Below are 15261 nucleotides of genomic sequence, written 5' to 3' on the forward strand. Positions count from 1 at the left end.
TATTTGTCCTTTTGTGATTGACTTATTTCACTCAGCATAATGTCCTCCAGTTTCATCCATGTTATGAGATGCTTCACAGATTCATTGTTGTTCTTTCTTGTTGCATAGTACTCCATTGTGTGTATGTACCATAGTTTGTTTATCCATTCATCTGTTGATGGGCATCTAGGTAGTTTCCATCGTTTTGCTATTGTACAATCACTTTTAAGACTTTCTGGAAAGCTTGTATTAATTTACATTCCCGTCAACAGACTGAGACACACCCACACCAGTGATGAGTATTACCAGTTTTAAGAAACTTCCTGCCAAATCAATAGGTTAAAAAAAAAAGAAAGTATCTCATTTTTCCCATTCACATTTGTTTGATTACTTAAGTTGAATATATTTCATGTTTCTCAGACATTTGTATTTCTCTGTCTGTCAGTTGTCTGTTAGTATCCCTTGCTGGGCAAACATAGTTAATAGTAGCCCCAATAATCCCTAGAGTCATCTGCCAAAGATGCCATCTCTTGCATTTAGCCACATCTGATAGGAGGCCAGGCTCTGGTAGGATTAGAAATAGTATATGTCAGCATTGCTGTTTAATGAAACCAGAAAGGGGAAAGTTTCTGTGTTTCAGAGGAATCTGGGCAATGCAGTTATTTTCCTGAGCCACATCCATTATATTATTATGCCTTCTTTTCTTTTTTACTCCCAAAGGTTCCCTTTCTTTAAATGCTGCTGTACTTCAGTTTGTTGTACTGTGGTGGCTTGTGTATTGCTGTGACACTAGAAACTGTCACTGTATTTCAAATACCATCAGGGTCACCTGTGGTGGACAAGTTTCAGTGGGGCTTTCAGACTAAGACAGACTAGGAAGAAAGGCCTGCAGATCTACTTTCAAAAATTAGGCAATGAAAACCCTATTGATCACAACAGAATATTGTCCAGTGTAGTGCTGGAAGATGAGCCCTGTAGGTTGGAAGGCATTTAAAATACACAGTGGCTGCAACAATGGACTCAAGCATACCAACGATCATGAAGATGGTGCAGGACTGGGCAACGTACGTGGGGTCACCGTGAGTCAGAGCTGACTAGAGGCAACTAACAACAACAACAATAAAATAAACAAACAAAAAAGTCGTTGCTGTCGAGTCGATTCCGACTCATAGCGACCCTACAGGACAGAGTAGAACCGCCCCGTAGGGTTTCAAGGAGAGCCTGGTGGAGTCAAACTGCCCACCTTTTTGGTTAGCAGCCGTAGCTCTTAACCACTGTGCCACCAGGGTTCCCAACAACAACAATAGGAAGGTTAAATTTGGAGTGTGTCCTTTCTTTGACATATACAGTACATATTCACTGATGTCTGTCTTAGTTATCTAGTTCTGCTATAACAGAAATACCACAGATGGGTGAATTTAACAAACAGAAATTTATTTTCTCACAGATAAGGAGGCTAGAAGTCTGAATTCAGGGTGCAGGCTCTAGGGGAAGGCTTTCTGTCTGTTGGCTCTAGGGGAAGGTCCTTGTCTCTTCTGAGCGTTTCCTCCTGGAGAGTCTTCATGTGGTTTGACATCTCTATTCCCCCATTCCTCCTTCTCTTGCTTGGCTTGCTTATTTAGTCTCTTTTATATCTCAAAAGAGATTCATTTATGACACACCCTACACTAATCCTGTCTCATTAACGTAACAAAGACAACCCATTTCCAAATACGATTATAACCACAGGTACAGAAGTTAGGATTTACGATATGTATTTTGAGGGGACTCAGTTCAATTTATAACACCCTTCTACTTTCTAGTGCACTGTACAGTGGCCACACGAATGGACTGGGGAGTGTAGAGAAGAACATGAGCTTGGAAGATGGGAAGGCAGATCTTGGGCAAGTCCCTTATAACTTCTCACAGGCTCAGTTTCTTCCTCTTTCAAGTGTGGGTGAGATCTCTCCCTTTCAGCAATGAGTTATGAATGCAAAACTCCTGTTTAGCTCAACATGCAATTTTTGAGCCACTTTTGTGTATTTGACACTATGCTAGGTGCTGCTGAGTATACACAGAGGAGTCAGCTTGGGCCCTTTATAGCATCTTTGTTGCCTACAGGAGAAAAGTTCAGGCTGCTCACGGGTCCAACAAGATCCTTTCTGACCCCTGCTGTTCTGTGGCCCCCCAGTCAAGCCCTCTGACCCCAGTTGTCATGGGTGGGTTGACAGCTCTCTTTAGAGTCCTGGGCCTTAGCTGCACTTTTGGAGCTACAGGGGAACTGCCGGTTAACATTTTGTTACATAGTTGTCCCAGCTATGGTTTTTTTAAAATAGTATTTTATTGCATTTCTGGTGAACGTACAGCTATAATTTTTATTTTTCCTTTTCTGCTTAACATTATATCATAAGCATTTTCCCTTTATAATATAGTTTTAAGAGTACCAGCTGGAGCCAGCTAGCCTCGGTTTGATTTCTGGCTCTATCACTTATTAAGTATCCTTGGGCAAATTGCTTATCCTCTCTATGCCCTGGTTGCCTTCCTGTAAAATGGGGACAATAAGTATTGACATACTGGGGTCGTTGTTGGGATTCAATGAAATTCATGTGCAGCTCTTAGTATAGGGTCTGGCACATAGTAAGGGTTCAATTGTCTATTATTAATATTTCCTATATTGTCTTCATAGCCATCATTACAATGACTTTATATGATTAAATTGAACAGGTGTAATAATGCCTTTCTCTGATGTTGGACATTTAAGATGTTTCCAGTTTTTAAACACAAAGTAAAATGTTATTCCTAAGAAATACAGAATCATCTTGTGTTTAGAAATAAAAGTGAGGGCTGCAAAATGAAGAATTGAACGTTGAATGAATCAACATTAACACACCTTCATTCTCTTTCAAAAAATTCACATTTTCTATACATATTATGGGTAAATTATCATATCTTAGAAGCCCCAGCATGGGTGACCCTGCCTGAGGCAGAGAGCTGGCCCAGATCACTTTGGCAAAGTCCACTGGTCCTCTGTTCTGTGATTCTCCAGGTAAACAAGCTGTATCAGCTTTTCCTCCCTACCGCTGGTGACACTCTGATACAGCACAGGTCAGGGCCAACCCAGCATTTTTCAGATCTCACTAGGCAGTATCTTGTAAGTCAACTGTCAGACTATGTCATCTGCTGGGGGAAGTTTTGGAACAGGTTTCTCCTCTGGTTCTTCAGCCAACAAGGCTCAAGGTTATCACTGGTAAAAATATGAACCTACATAGATTGAGCAAAGGCTCTGTAAAAACATCCTCTTCAATCCCCAGTCCAATTAAATGAGATAGAGTTTATTGGCCCCATTTTATAGATGAGGAAACTGAGGCTCAGAGAGGTGAAAGGTTTCCTCTAAGGTCACACTGCTGGCAGAGTCATGACTCAGATCTGTCTGACTCTAAGACTCAAGCTCTTCCCACAGCACCACAGGATCTCTTTTCGATTTAATTCAATTTAACCAGCATGGATTAATACTCACATGTATTATCCCTGCTAGGCACTTGGGAATAGAGAGAAGAGTGGGATAGGAGAAACAGACACATAAATCACAAGGTCTAGTATCAAGGCTGATGCATGCTGGTGAGAAGCAATAAAGCTGTACAGGCAGTTCAATTAATCCAGTTGTATATATTTCTGAAAGCCATCCTTAATCCTTTTAGGAAGAGGGAGGGGGAAAGATAGATTGATCATCAAGGCTATAATCAATGAATGAACAAAGAGTAGAGGGAAAATGTGGAGGGAAAGATTAATTCCCACTTAGAAATCCAGGGAAGTTTCTTAGAGGATGTGGCATTTTGGTTGGAGTTTGGATGGCCAAGAGGAATTAGCAAGAGAATATAGGTAAGGATATATGACCAAAGACCCCCTTCCCCAAGGGAAATAAAAATAGAATCTTGATTAGTGCTTGCTAAATTTTGATCTTGAAACCAAAATACACACACACGCACACACCCCTCCCATTCTTGTCCTCCCTTATATACACAGACAGATATACCAAGACACACCCATACATACCCACAAATGCAAAAACACACAGAAAAAAAAACACATACCAGTACACATGCACAGATACTTAAAACGAATAATACAAAAATAGATACTAGCTCCCATGCTCGTAAACTCACACAAATACATATAATATGCATACACTCATAAGCATGTTTATGCTTTCATACACAAGCACATACATATTCCATACACACATTACTCATGCATGCAAATAAATGCATGTTTCATTAATACAGACACAGTTTCACACGTAAATCTTGTCCTGCCCTTCTGGTTGGAGGCCAATGAGTAATGAGGAACCAGACACAAAGGCAAGCATCACGCAGGGGAGGAGAGAACTGGGTTGGCAGTGGGGCTGGGATTATGTCCGGTCAGATGACAAGGCTGCTTCACTTGGCTCTCTTTGGAAGCTGCTGAGCATAGGCAGCAGCACCTGACCAAAGTCTGGATTCTGGGCGTACAGTGAAAGGCTGTGCAACCGAATTCCAGATTCATCCAAGGCTTAATGTCATCCAGGGTCACGTCTTGCTATCAGCCCACCCCAATCCCTGGCACAGGCAGGGGCTCAGAGGACACAGCAGGGCTGGTTGCTTGGGGCTGCTTTCTAACCCTAGACTTGTCCTGACATAGTACACCGAGAGTAGTTAACATTAATGAGGGTTTACTGCAGGCCAGGTACTGGGCTAAGCCTTTTACGTAAATTGTTACTTAATTCTCACAACAGCTCTGTGAGGGGAGCGGGGGTACCCTATCACAGATGAGAAAACTATGTTCATGCTACAAGACCATTCAGCAGGAGACATGAAGCTGAGGTTCAACCCCATTAGACTCTCTTCTCCCGGAGGGATTTAGGGTGAGGCGTTGAGTGTGAATCTGTCTCCCCTACGCAGGACGCTTGGACCCTCGGCTCCTGACGGGTCTCCAGACCCATCGTCCAGCCTGGCACAGCGCCTGGTCGACAACAGGTGCCTGGTGAGGGCGTTGGTCTTGGTTCAGGGAGGGCCTCAACAAGGGCCTCAGTTTCACCATCTTTGAAATGAGAATGGCAGGGCGGATCTCGCAGGTCCGAAGCCAGGTTCTCTCCAGCAGGAGAGGGAAATGCTTCGCTCTACATGCTCGCTGCTGCCGCCCTCGCCCAGCGCGGGGGCTCCAGCCCAGTCTCCGCCCGAGCCGGGGTGAGGCGCCGGCGCCCCATTGTTCAGGAGGGAGGGGAAGCTCCCGAGAGCAGATTCCCCGCCCCAGGTCGCGCTCGGCGCCCAGTGGAGCAGATGACTTGGCCCAGCATTTGCCGCGCGAGGCGCGTCCTTTGTCTGCTGCGGGGCTCCGGGTGTCCCAGGCCCGCGCCCCGCTACCCGGGCAGACAAAGCCGGGACCACAGCGAGCCCAGTCAGCCGGAGCGCGGCTTTCACCACCCTTCTCCCGCCTTACGCACCGCCCCGTCCCTTCGGCGTCCTCTGATTGGCCCCTGGGGCTACAAAGAGGCCGGGAAGCGGGTGGATCACGTGGGATAGCGTGCCCTCCAATTGGTCGGGAGCCGCTGCCAATCGGGGAGGGCGGGCTGTCCGCTCACTGCCCGGTTGCTCCCTCTGTGCTGGGGCCCGCCCGCGGGGCCGGCCGCCTGTCAGAGGGAGATGGCGATAGTGCGCCGGGTGCTGGCGGCGGCTGCGGCGGCTTCCCGGGTCGGAGTGGAGGAAAGAGAAGATGATTGACCAGCTGACTGACTGAATGAATGAATGGCGGAGCCACGCGCGCCATGAGGAGCCTGCCGAGCCTGGGCGGCCTCGCCCTGTTGTGCTGCGCCGCTGCCGCCGCAGCCGGCGCCGTCTCAGCCACCTCGGCGGAGAATGTCACCGGTGGCGGCGGGGCCGCAGGGCAGGTGGAAGCGTCGCCGGGCCCAGGGCTATGGGGCGAACCTAGTCACCCCTTCTCTAAGACCACGGCTCCCACGACCCAGGCCCCGAGGACTGGACCTCCGCGTGCTACTGTCTACGAACCTCTGGCTGCGACCTCTTCAGCCCAGTCTCCGGAGACCACCCCTCGGGCGACGGCCGGATCGGCTCCGACCACATTTCAGGCACCTCTTGGCCCGTCGCCAACCACTTCTCAGGCGGTGGAACCCACTCCGACCAACCCTCCGGCGACTACTAGACCCGCGCCGACCACCCTCTCGGCGACCACTGGCCTAGCGCCGACCACCCCTGTAGCGACCACTGTTCCGGCGCCCACCACTCTCCAGACCCTGACCCCAGTTCTCCGCGTCAGCAGCGTCCCGCCCACCCCACCTGCCACCGAGGTCCCTTCTCCGCCCGCAGGTAACTCCCAGCGCTTCTTCACTGGTACAGTCCTTCCCAGTGGCACCCATCCTTAGCCCAGCCCCCGGCATCTGGGGTTGGGCTCTTGTCTGGAATTTACCGTTTCTTGCTCCAAAGGTTTCCCAGATATCTTCTCCCAAGGGAGGGTCCTAGCTCCAGCTCACCTCCCTCCCTTCCCCCCTCAACCTGGAAAGTCTTTTGTGCCCCCGGGCTGTGCTTCCTCGGGAGGGGGGCGGCTGCTGTTTGGAAGGCATAGCATCTCCTTCCAGACAGGGCTTTCTGGCCTTTGTCAGAGACCCTGAATGGGTGCAAACTTTTGGGGGAAGTTTGAAAGCCAGCACAGTACCTCCTTTAACCGATGGGTCAAAAACTGAGTATAAGGGATTCCTCCCAAAGCTCCAATTTCCTTGTTCATTTCTCCTTGTTTACGTAAATATCAGCTGTGCATGTGACATGTGGAGGAGATGTTGAGAGGATTTTGTTTACAAACAGTAATACAGACCACTTGAAGACAAAAAAAAAAAAGACATTGTAATCCTTGTTTTCCCTGCAAATATGTGGATTCGGTAGGTCATTTGGGACAGGTGTGTATCTAGGTTGAGCACATTTATAAATTAGGTTAAATCCCTTTCTTGCACCATTTTTTTCCCTCCTCAATCACAAGGTCAGTATGTTTGGGCGAATAAACAATTTTAAGCAGAGATGCCCATTTTCTCCCCCTTAAGCTAGAATGTTCAGTTTTGCTGATGGTGATAAATGACAATTTCTGTTTGGATCCATGTACAAAATGAGGTTCTTCTTCCTGCTGGTTGTCTTTAAGCAACATTGGAGACAACTCTTATTCTTTGCCCCTGTAGATCTAAAGTGGGCCTGCGAACTAAACAAATAAAATCTGCCTGATCAAAACATTAGGCAACAGTTTCTGAATGTCTTTGCTTTGAGTTGGCATGGAGATTTGTCCAGACCATTTGTCTAGCTGTACTTATAGTAATGGGTCTCTGACCTAATTCTTAGGCTCAGTGATTACTGTAGAGTCAGGTATGGACTTTGGGCTGTGATTTGAGTTTGTAGAGAGTTTTCCCACATGTTCATGAGCCTTAATACAGCCTTGAATCTTGGGTTGAGTTTGGCACTGACATAAGTAGGAATGGAGGTTATTCACCCATAAAAAACAAATTTGCATCTCTTCCAGCTTTGAGGAGTATATTAACTAGCTAGGTTTTACCTGTAACCTTTTTTGGCCTTCTAATAGAAAGAGATTGGCACATTAACTGAGAGACAGAAAGCCTCGTGGTTAAGAATATGAACTCTGGAGTCCATACTTAGGTTGAATCCTAGCTCTGCCCTTCATTAGTTGTGTAATCTTGGTCAGGTCACTTACGCTCTGTGGCCTCAGTTTCTTTAACTGTAAAATGAGATAATAATAGTACTCACCTCATAGGGTTACTGTGAAGGTTACATAAGTTAATATACTTATGGCACTTAGAACAGTTCTTGGTGTGTAGTAAGTACCATGTATGTGTTAGTTATTATGACTAGGATTTTGTGTGTGTGTGTGTTTGGATAGAAAGCATTCGAGAAACACACTAGAGACTTGTAACTTTTGTTTTAGTACAATGTAATAGAAAAAGCATAAAGTAGATTTTCTAGAGTTTCAACCACACAGCAGCTTTAAAGTAGCAAGATCGTTTATTTTGAATGGTTAGTAGCTGATAAATAAATCTATGTAATTGGTGTTATTTTGCTTTTATAATTTTTGTATTGTTAGTTTTAAGTCACAAAAGTAACCCTTACAAAAAATACAAACAACCAGAAATGTACAAAGGAAAAAGTAAGAGTCACTCCTTCACTGCCTCCTAGTTCCAGTCAGTCCCTAAAGGTTACTACTGTTAAGTTTGATCTCTTTTCAGACATTTTTCTGGGCATACATAAACACACAGTTTTTTTATAAATACTTCTTTTTAAAAAATCAAAATGTAATAATCTTATACATATTGTTTTGCAGCTTGCTGTATTCACTTAGGAGCCCTGGTGGCGTTTTTCACTTAATATTCACTTAACTATGCATCATGGACTTTTTTTTCATGTCAGAACCTAAAGTCTACCTTATTCTTTTTAACAGTTGCATTTTCTCTTGTAATAATGTATCATAATTTAATCCCTTATTTATGGACACTTAGATTGTTTCTGGGCTTCACTTTAAAAAAAGTATAGAGAAGAATGTATTATTTTTAAGTCCATCATGTATACATTATATTCTCTAATACTTTGACTGGAGTGTCTTAGAATCCAAATCAGTTTCACCTGAATTAAAGATGGATTGATTAATATTTGCCATCAGAACTATTGTAGAAGTCTTTTCATAACTTCCGTGGACTAACATATACTGCCTATGGTGGTCTTTGGGTGACAAAAGTTTTAGAAGATATGCAACTTCACTAACTCTTCTGTGTTTCAGATTTTCTCTGGTTTATACTTTTTCATGAATTCACTCTGGATTGCCTGTGTCTAGTCCTCAGCAGCTGAGCTGACTCTGTACGCCTATTGATAGGCAATTTTAGCTTTAAAGTGATATAACCAAGTGTGGACTTTTTTATCTGAGCATGGGTACCAGAGATAGTCTACTTCAAATACTAAACACATCTCTTTGACAGAAGGGAAACTTCTAGTTGAATTTGAGAGAGCTGGTTTGACTTGCAAAGTCAGACTCCCTGCATTTGGGAAGATGGCTGTACAGGATTTTTTATTTCAATGTTCTTGTAAGGACCAAATGTCACTGATAATATACATTATTTGATGGGATGGTCTTATAGCTGCTTTTTGATTTAGTAAAAATTTCTTTCACGTAAGTCTAGCTGAGAGCTCTTGCCTGACCCTCAGTTAGGGCCCTCTTTTGTTTACAGGGACACTCATCTGCAAACTGAAACTAATTGCCCGGCAAGCAGGCACTTTCCTCCCACAGACATGCCAAAGTATTTGGCTGCTTCATTGGCTGGATAGGGCATTTAAGAAGGCTGAAGGGAGAGGCTGTGGTACAAGAGGCTCGTAATAGTAATAATTAGCAGGAAGATACTGAGGTGATGACAAATATTTGATTTTTTAAATTATAGACCTTTAGGGCTAGACAAAGGAGCCCTGGTGGCTCAATGGTTAAGCACTTGGCTGCTAACTAAAAGGTCGGTGGTTCGAACCCAAAGGCGGCTCCAGAGGAGAAAAGACCTGGCAGTTTGCTCCCATAAAGATTACAGCCTAGGAAACCCTATGAGGGCCGTTTGACTCTGCCATATAGGGGCGCTATGAGTCAGAATCAACTCAACGACATACAACAACAACAGGCCTAGACAGGACTTCAGAAGCTGCTACCTCCTAATGTGGTTCTATATTTTCAGAAGTACTTCCATAGGCTTAGCTGAAATATTTCTCTCTGTACTTAACACTGACTGGTTCTGGTTCTCTCCTTTGGAGCCATGCGGAACAAGTCTGCTCTCTCTGTGCCATGACGGCTCTTCAGGGATTTGGGGAGAGTGATCATGTTCTCTGTGAGTCTGGACTGAATAATTTTAGCTCCCTCGACTGTTCTTTATGTGACATGGTTTCAAATTCCCCCGCTGTCCTGGTCACCCGTCTTCTGCCCGTTTTCAGTCTTTTTGTCTCTCCCAAAGTGTGGAACACAGAGCAGAACATAATACTCCAGGTGTGCTATAACTAGCACATGGAGCAGGCAGTTACCTAGTTCTTTCTTGGATACTGTAGTACTGTTGATGTAGTCCCTAGTCACAGTAGCTATTTTTGGCAGCCTCATTAGGCTGTTGACTCATTGAGTCCATTAAGATAGCTGAGTCTTTCATTCATCCATTTATTTATCTATTTTTGTCTTTTTTAAAAAATGCGTCTTGAGTTTTCCTTCATTCTGAACTTGGAAATTCTTGTTATTTTCTAAAGTATAAGCTGTCACATTCGCCAGACTTGTAAGATTGGTTGTGTTAGATTCAAGTCATCCTTTTAGATCCCAAGTCTGTCACTCAGTGTACACCACCCAGTTTATTCACATTCACCTACAAGGTGTTCCTATGGACAGAAGTTAGAGTCTAAGGACAAGTTAGAGCAGGTTATTCTTTCCTCACAGGGGAGAGTAAATTTACGGATGATAGAACAGAGTGGAAGGAAAGAGATAATAGTTTAGATTAGTTCTCAAGGGTCTCTTCCAGCTCTAAAGTCCTGTGATGATTTGGTACGCATGATTCAGGGAACATTAATGCCCTCAAAGAGATTTAATTATTTATCTGTGATCTAAATTATGAGAATGAACTTTGTTTAAGCAAGTCCTAGAATTTAGAGTTTGAAAACTCTTACTATGACACGTAAATAAAATATTACAAATAGATTTTATTTGAAAGGAACATTCTAGGAATGCAGGGCCTTCCTAACTGTACTGGGAAATATCTTCTTCATCCTAAAATTCTCTACTGCTACGTCCAGGGTGTTCTTTGCTTGTGGCTATTTGAGAATATGCTATTCATTATAAGGAGTCCCTGGGTGGTACAAATGGTTAACATGCTTGACTGCTAACCCAAGTTTAGCAGTGGAGAGTAAGTCAGTGCAGAGGTGACTTGGAAGAAAGGCCTGGTGATCTATTTCCAAAAAATCAGCCGTTGAAAACCCTATGGAGCACAGTTCTACTCTGACACACATGGGTCGCCATGAGTTGCAATCGACTCCACAGCAACTGGGTTTTTGTTTAATTCATTTTAAGGAAATAGAAACTGTTTAGGTTCTGAGGGAAATATAGGTCCACAATCTTTTATCCAAAACCTGTGGGGCTAGATGTGTTTTAAAATTTAGAATTCTTCAGAGTTTAGGAAGTTAATAAACACACTCCAGTGAAGTCTTAGGCAGAATCCTATATTCAAAATCGTTAAGATATCTGCAGCAAAATAAATGTATATGAATAAATAATTACTATAAATAGCCTCAAGGAGCCCTGGTAGCACAGTGGTTAAGCAGTTGGCTGTTAACTGAAAGGTCAGCTGTTCGAATCCACCAGCCGCTCTGTGGGCAAAAGATGTGACAGTCTGCTTCCGTAGAGATTTACAGCCTTGGAAACCCTATGGGGCAGTTCTATTCTGTCCTGCAGGGCCGCTGTGAGTTGAAATTGGCTCAGTGGCAATGGGTTTTATAAACAGCCTTGCATTTGTTTAGGTTATGTTTTGCTGACCAGTGCACTCAGGGCAGGTCAGGTATTTGCCACCAAATGAATTACAGAAAAAATTTTGGTTTTCAGAGCTTCTGTTATTTTGCATTAGATTTGAGGGATTGTGGACCACTGAAGAGTAATCACAAACACATGTAGCACTTACTTTGTTCCAGGCACTGTTCTCAGTGCCTTACACATATTAATTCATTTAATCCTGACAACAGTAACCTTTTGAGCTAGGTACTATTATTATTCTCATTTTATGGTTAAGGAAACTGAGGCCCAGAGAAGTCCAACTTTGGTGGAACCTGGATCCAAACTTTGTCCGTTTGGCTTTAGAACTCTTATTGTTGGCATTTAAACAGATAGTTTCATAGAAGAAAAAAGTAGGAAACCATTTTGCTAAAACTGTTGGTTCTTGGATACTAATCTTAGAAAATTTTCTACTGTCCTTTGGCGTTTGCTCCCTGCACCCCATTGTGTGCTATTCACTTACCTCCTTGAATTTTGTTTTACAACTTTGTTTTCAAATTATAACCTTTATTCTTCCTTTGATTAGGTTCTAATATGGTTTGTGATAGAGAAATTTGTCTGTAGACTTTTTAAGGGCCAGACCCAAGAACTTACCAAATTCACTCTATCTGGCCTAAGTGCATAGCTTTCTGTAGAAGCTTCTTAGCCTGGTTAGTTACTGGAACAACATATTTAAGCTCCAGAACATTAGTTTCAAATCTTCTGAATTACGTCTCCAGGAAGCCTTCTGGCTATTCAAAATTTACATATTGAAATAATCTGACTAGGTCTTTTTATCTTGATTTTTTTAAAGACCCATAAAATTAAAGTGTGTGCTACTTTTCGTCTCAGCATTTCTAAACATGTATATATTAACTTCCAGATGTCCTGGCACCCTTATAAAAAGAATGGAAGAAAATATTACGGTGCTGTTTTTACTGATAGGTAAATTATGGGTCAGGATATTACTGCCCCAGGGCACGTAATAGATCAGAAGAGAATAGGAATATAAGATCTAGTTTAACTGAAAGTGTTAGATGATACTTTTAGTTATAAATAACTTTAATTCATGCCTTTTGCCTTGATCTTGATTTTGGTTTTCTTTAGATATAAAAATCTATTACTAACATTGAGATTGTATTACAGGCACCTCTTCTGTGGTCACTTAGTCTTTTTTCAAGTACACAGTTTGGTTTGTTTGTTTTTCACTAGAAACAAGTACCCTAACGGCACTGGTAAATTTGAAGGGAGGTTTTAAAAAATTGTGACGAAAAAGATGAAGATTAATGCCTGAGATCTGGATATGTATGTGTTTGAATCACAGTAAAGGTTTAAATAATTATCCTTTTAGAGGTATCTATCTAAGTATATGTGATCCATTTTGTGTCAAAGTAATCCCTCTGTTATTGCCCCTGTACCACAGATAATTATTATTGTCAGAAGAAATCTTTCTTTTATTTTGTTCATTTATAACATTTTTCTTCCATTCTCCTTGCTCATTTTTCCACTTTAAATCCCTCTATGTGTTCCTCTCACACTTGTCTCTGAGCCCCATCGATTCTTTCCATGTTCTTTAAGGAACCAAATTATCCTCTCTATTTAACAGTTTACCACTTTGTCCTCCTTCAGTGCCGCCTCAAAGACTAATTATTCCAAGAAGTCTTTGTAGATGAACAAAAGGTCCTTGAAGATGTCCTGGTAACAGGCTGCACAGGGTTGAACACTTTGCACTCAGAACAAAACCTGCCTTTCTCTGTGACTTTGACTTTTTTTCTGTTGATTTGTTTTCAGTTTATTTAATTTAAATGATTAAGCCCACTTGGTAAGAAAACACCATCATTTATATAATATTGAGGACATGGTATTAATTCTCTTTGTAAAAAATGAGAGAAAAGATTTTCTTTTTGCTCGGGGCTCTTCTTTATTGTCCAGCTTTTTTTTTTTTTTTTCCTATTCCCTGAGGAGCAAGAAAGAAAAAACTGTCAAAACAGAAGTTATCTGCCTCTAAAAAAATTCAGGTACTTTGAATAAGTAGCAAATTTCTTTTCCTATTTGCGAGAAATATAAACTGTTTTTGTTGGTGGATGGATTTAGGATACGTATTGATACTTGGTTGAGAAACAAATGTTAGATATTTTCAATGACAAAATTTCCCCTGTAGAAATCTAATTAAAGTTCATAGTGAACAAGAGTGCTTGTAATAGTTAACAATTGTACAACGCTTTATGGTTTACAAGGTGCTCTTAGAATCTCCAAGACTTTAATATCTGTATTTTGTTGATTTCTGGGTATTGAGTGAATGAAGGCATAGCTTCTGTCGGGACTTTTATTGATGAATGTTGACCAGACCTTTACAGGGTTTTGGTAGATTTCATGTTTGATATTTCAAACTGTTGTCCTTTATCTTGTTGAATATAAATCTTTGATTGATTTAGCTGCCCATGCTTAGAGGACAGAAAAAATGTTCTATTTGGAGAAGAGGATTGATTCCTTATATATTTTTTTCCTAGGCACTATACAGGGCTGAATGTTATGGAAAGAGTCCAGTAGTAACTGAAAGTAAATGAGGTTAAAAACTATAGAACTTAATTGGGGAAGAAGGCTCTTGTAAATATAATTTCTTCAGATTGAAATATTACTTACTTCTTTCCTAGTGTAGGAATCTGTCTGGAATTATTTTAACATACAATTTCAGTTGCATTGCCTCAAATCAGTGTAGTAGTAGCAGAGATTTAATACTCTTTCACCTCTCATTTCTAATCTAATATTTTAACACTTTAGCAAAGAAGGTAACTAATGTTAATTGAGCACATATTATTATATATCTGGTTTCCTATCAGGTTTTTTTTTTTTTAACGTATATTATTTAATTCTTAAACAATACTGTAGTTAAATATTATCCTTACCTTATGGATAACAAATACTGAGATTCAGAAAGGTAAAGTAGCTTGCCCAAGGCCGCAAAGCTTATAAACTCCATGAGGGCAGGGAGTTTTGTCTATTTTGTTCACAATTATATCCTCGGTGTCTGGCTGAAAATAGATTCTCAATAAATATTTAATGGTTGAGGGAATGAGGAGGAAGGAATGATTTGTAACTACACAAAATGTGCAATGTATTCTTTAGGAAAGTAATGTAGTCTCATGGCCTTTTTCCTTAGTTTAGAAATGAGCTTTGTTCCTTTTTTTTCCCCCTTTGCTCATAGGATTAGTATGAGGAAGAATGAGAACTTAGTTGGGTGAAGTGGAGCCTTTGAGATTTAGTATAGTATATTAATTATTCATTTTTTTTGTTGTTGTTATGTAACTTTGTCCCTTTCTTAATTAAAGGAAGAGCAACAATAGACAAATGAACATCTGATGACTTTTATAAAAAGTAGCTAAGTTGAAAAAGCTGAGCACTAGTCTGTAAGTCATGAAACTCTAAGTTTTTTCCTCAGTTCTTTTACCAGTTCTTTGATCTTGGGCAAATAATTTCACCTGTAAAATGAGGGAGTTAGGCTAGATTTATGGTTTTCAAACTGTATCATTTGGGGACCTAAGGTTCCTTGGATGTGTTTAAGAACCAATATAGGGACTGGGGAGGCCAAGTGGGCCTATTCTGAGCCCTCCACACTCTCCTACCCTCACCTCTCACCCCACATCACCACCCACCCTTTTATCAGCTCTGCCCTCACCTGATTTATATATTGGATTTGTTTTTTCAGTAGAGATTTTTTTTTTTTTTTTTTTATATTTT

General features: G+C 41.7%; 1 protein-coding gene across 1 annotated transcript in view; it reads left to right on the forward strand.

Moving 5' to 3' along the window:
• The first annotated feature begins 5631 nt into the window (after positions 1 to 5631).
• Positions 5632 to 15261, forward strand: part of MEGF9 (multiple EGF like domains 9) — a 143546-nt gene continuing 133916 nt past the window's right edge. Inside the window, exon 1 of the mRNA XM_004372118.2 lies at positions 5632 to 6317. Within this exon, the coding sequence (XP_004372175.1) occupies positions 5735 to 6317 (583 nt within the window). The 5' untranslated portion in view covers positions 5632 to 5734. The remainder of the gene's footprint in view (positions 6318 to 15261) is intronic.

The sequence above is a fragment of the Trichechus manatus genome, unplaced genomic scaffold, assembly GCF_000243295.1.
Source record: "Trichechus manatus latirostris isolate Lorelei unplaced genomic scaffold, TriManLat1.0 scaffold00016, whole genome shotgun sequence".
Lineage (NCBI taxonomy): Eukaryota > Metazoa > Chordata > Mammalia > Sirenia > Trichechidae > Trichechus > Trichechus manatus.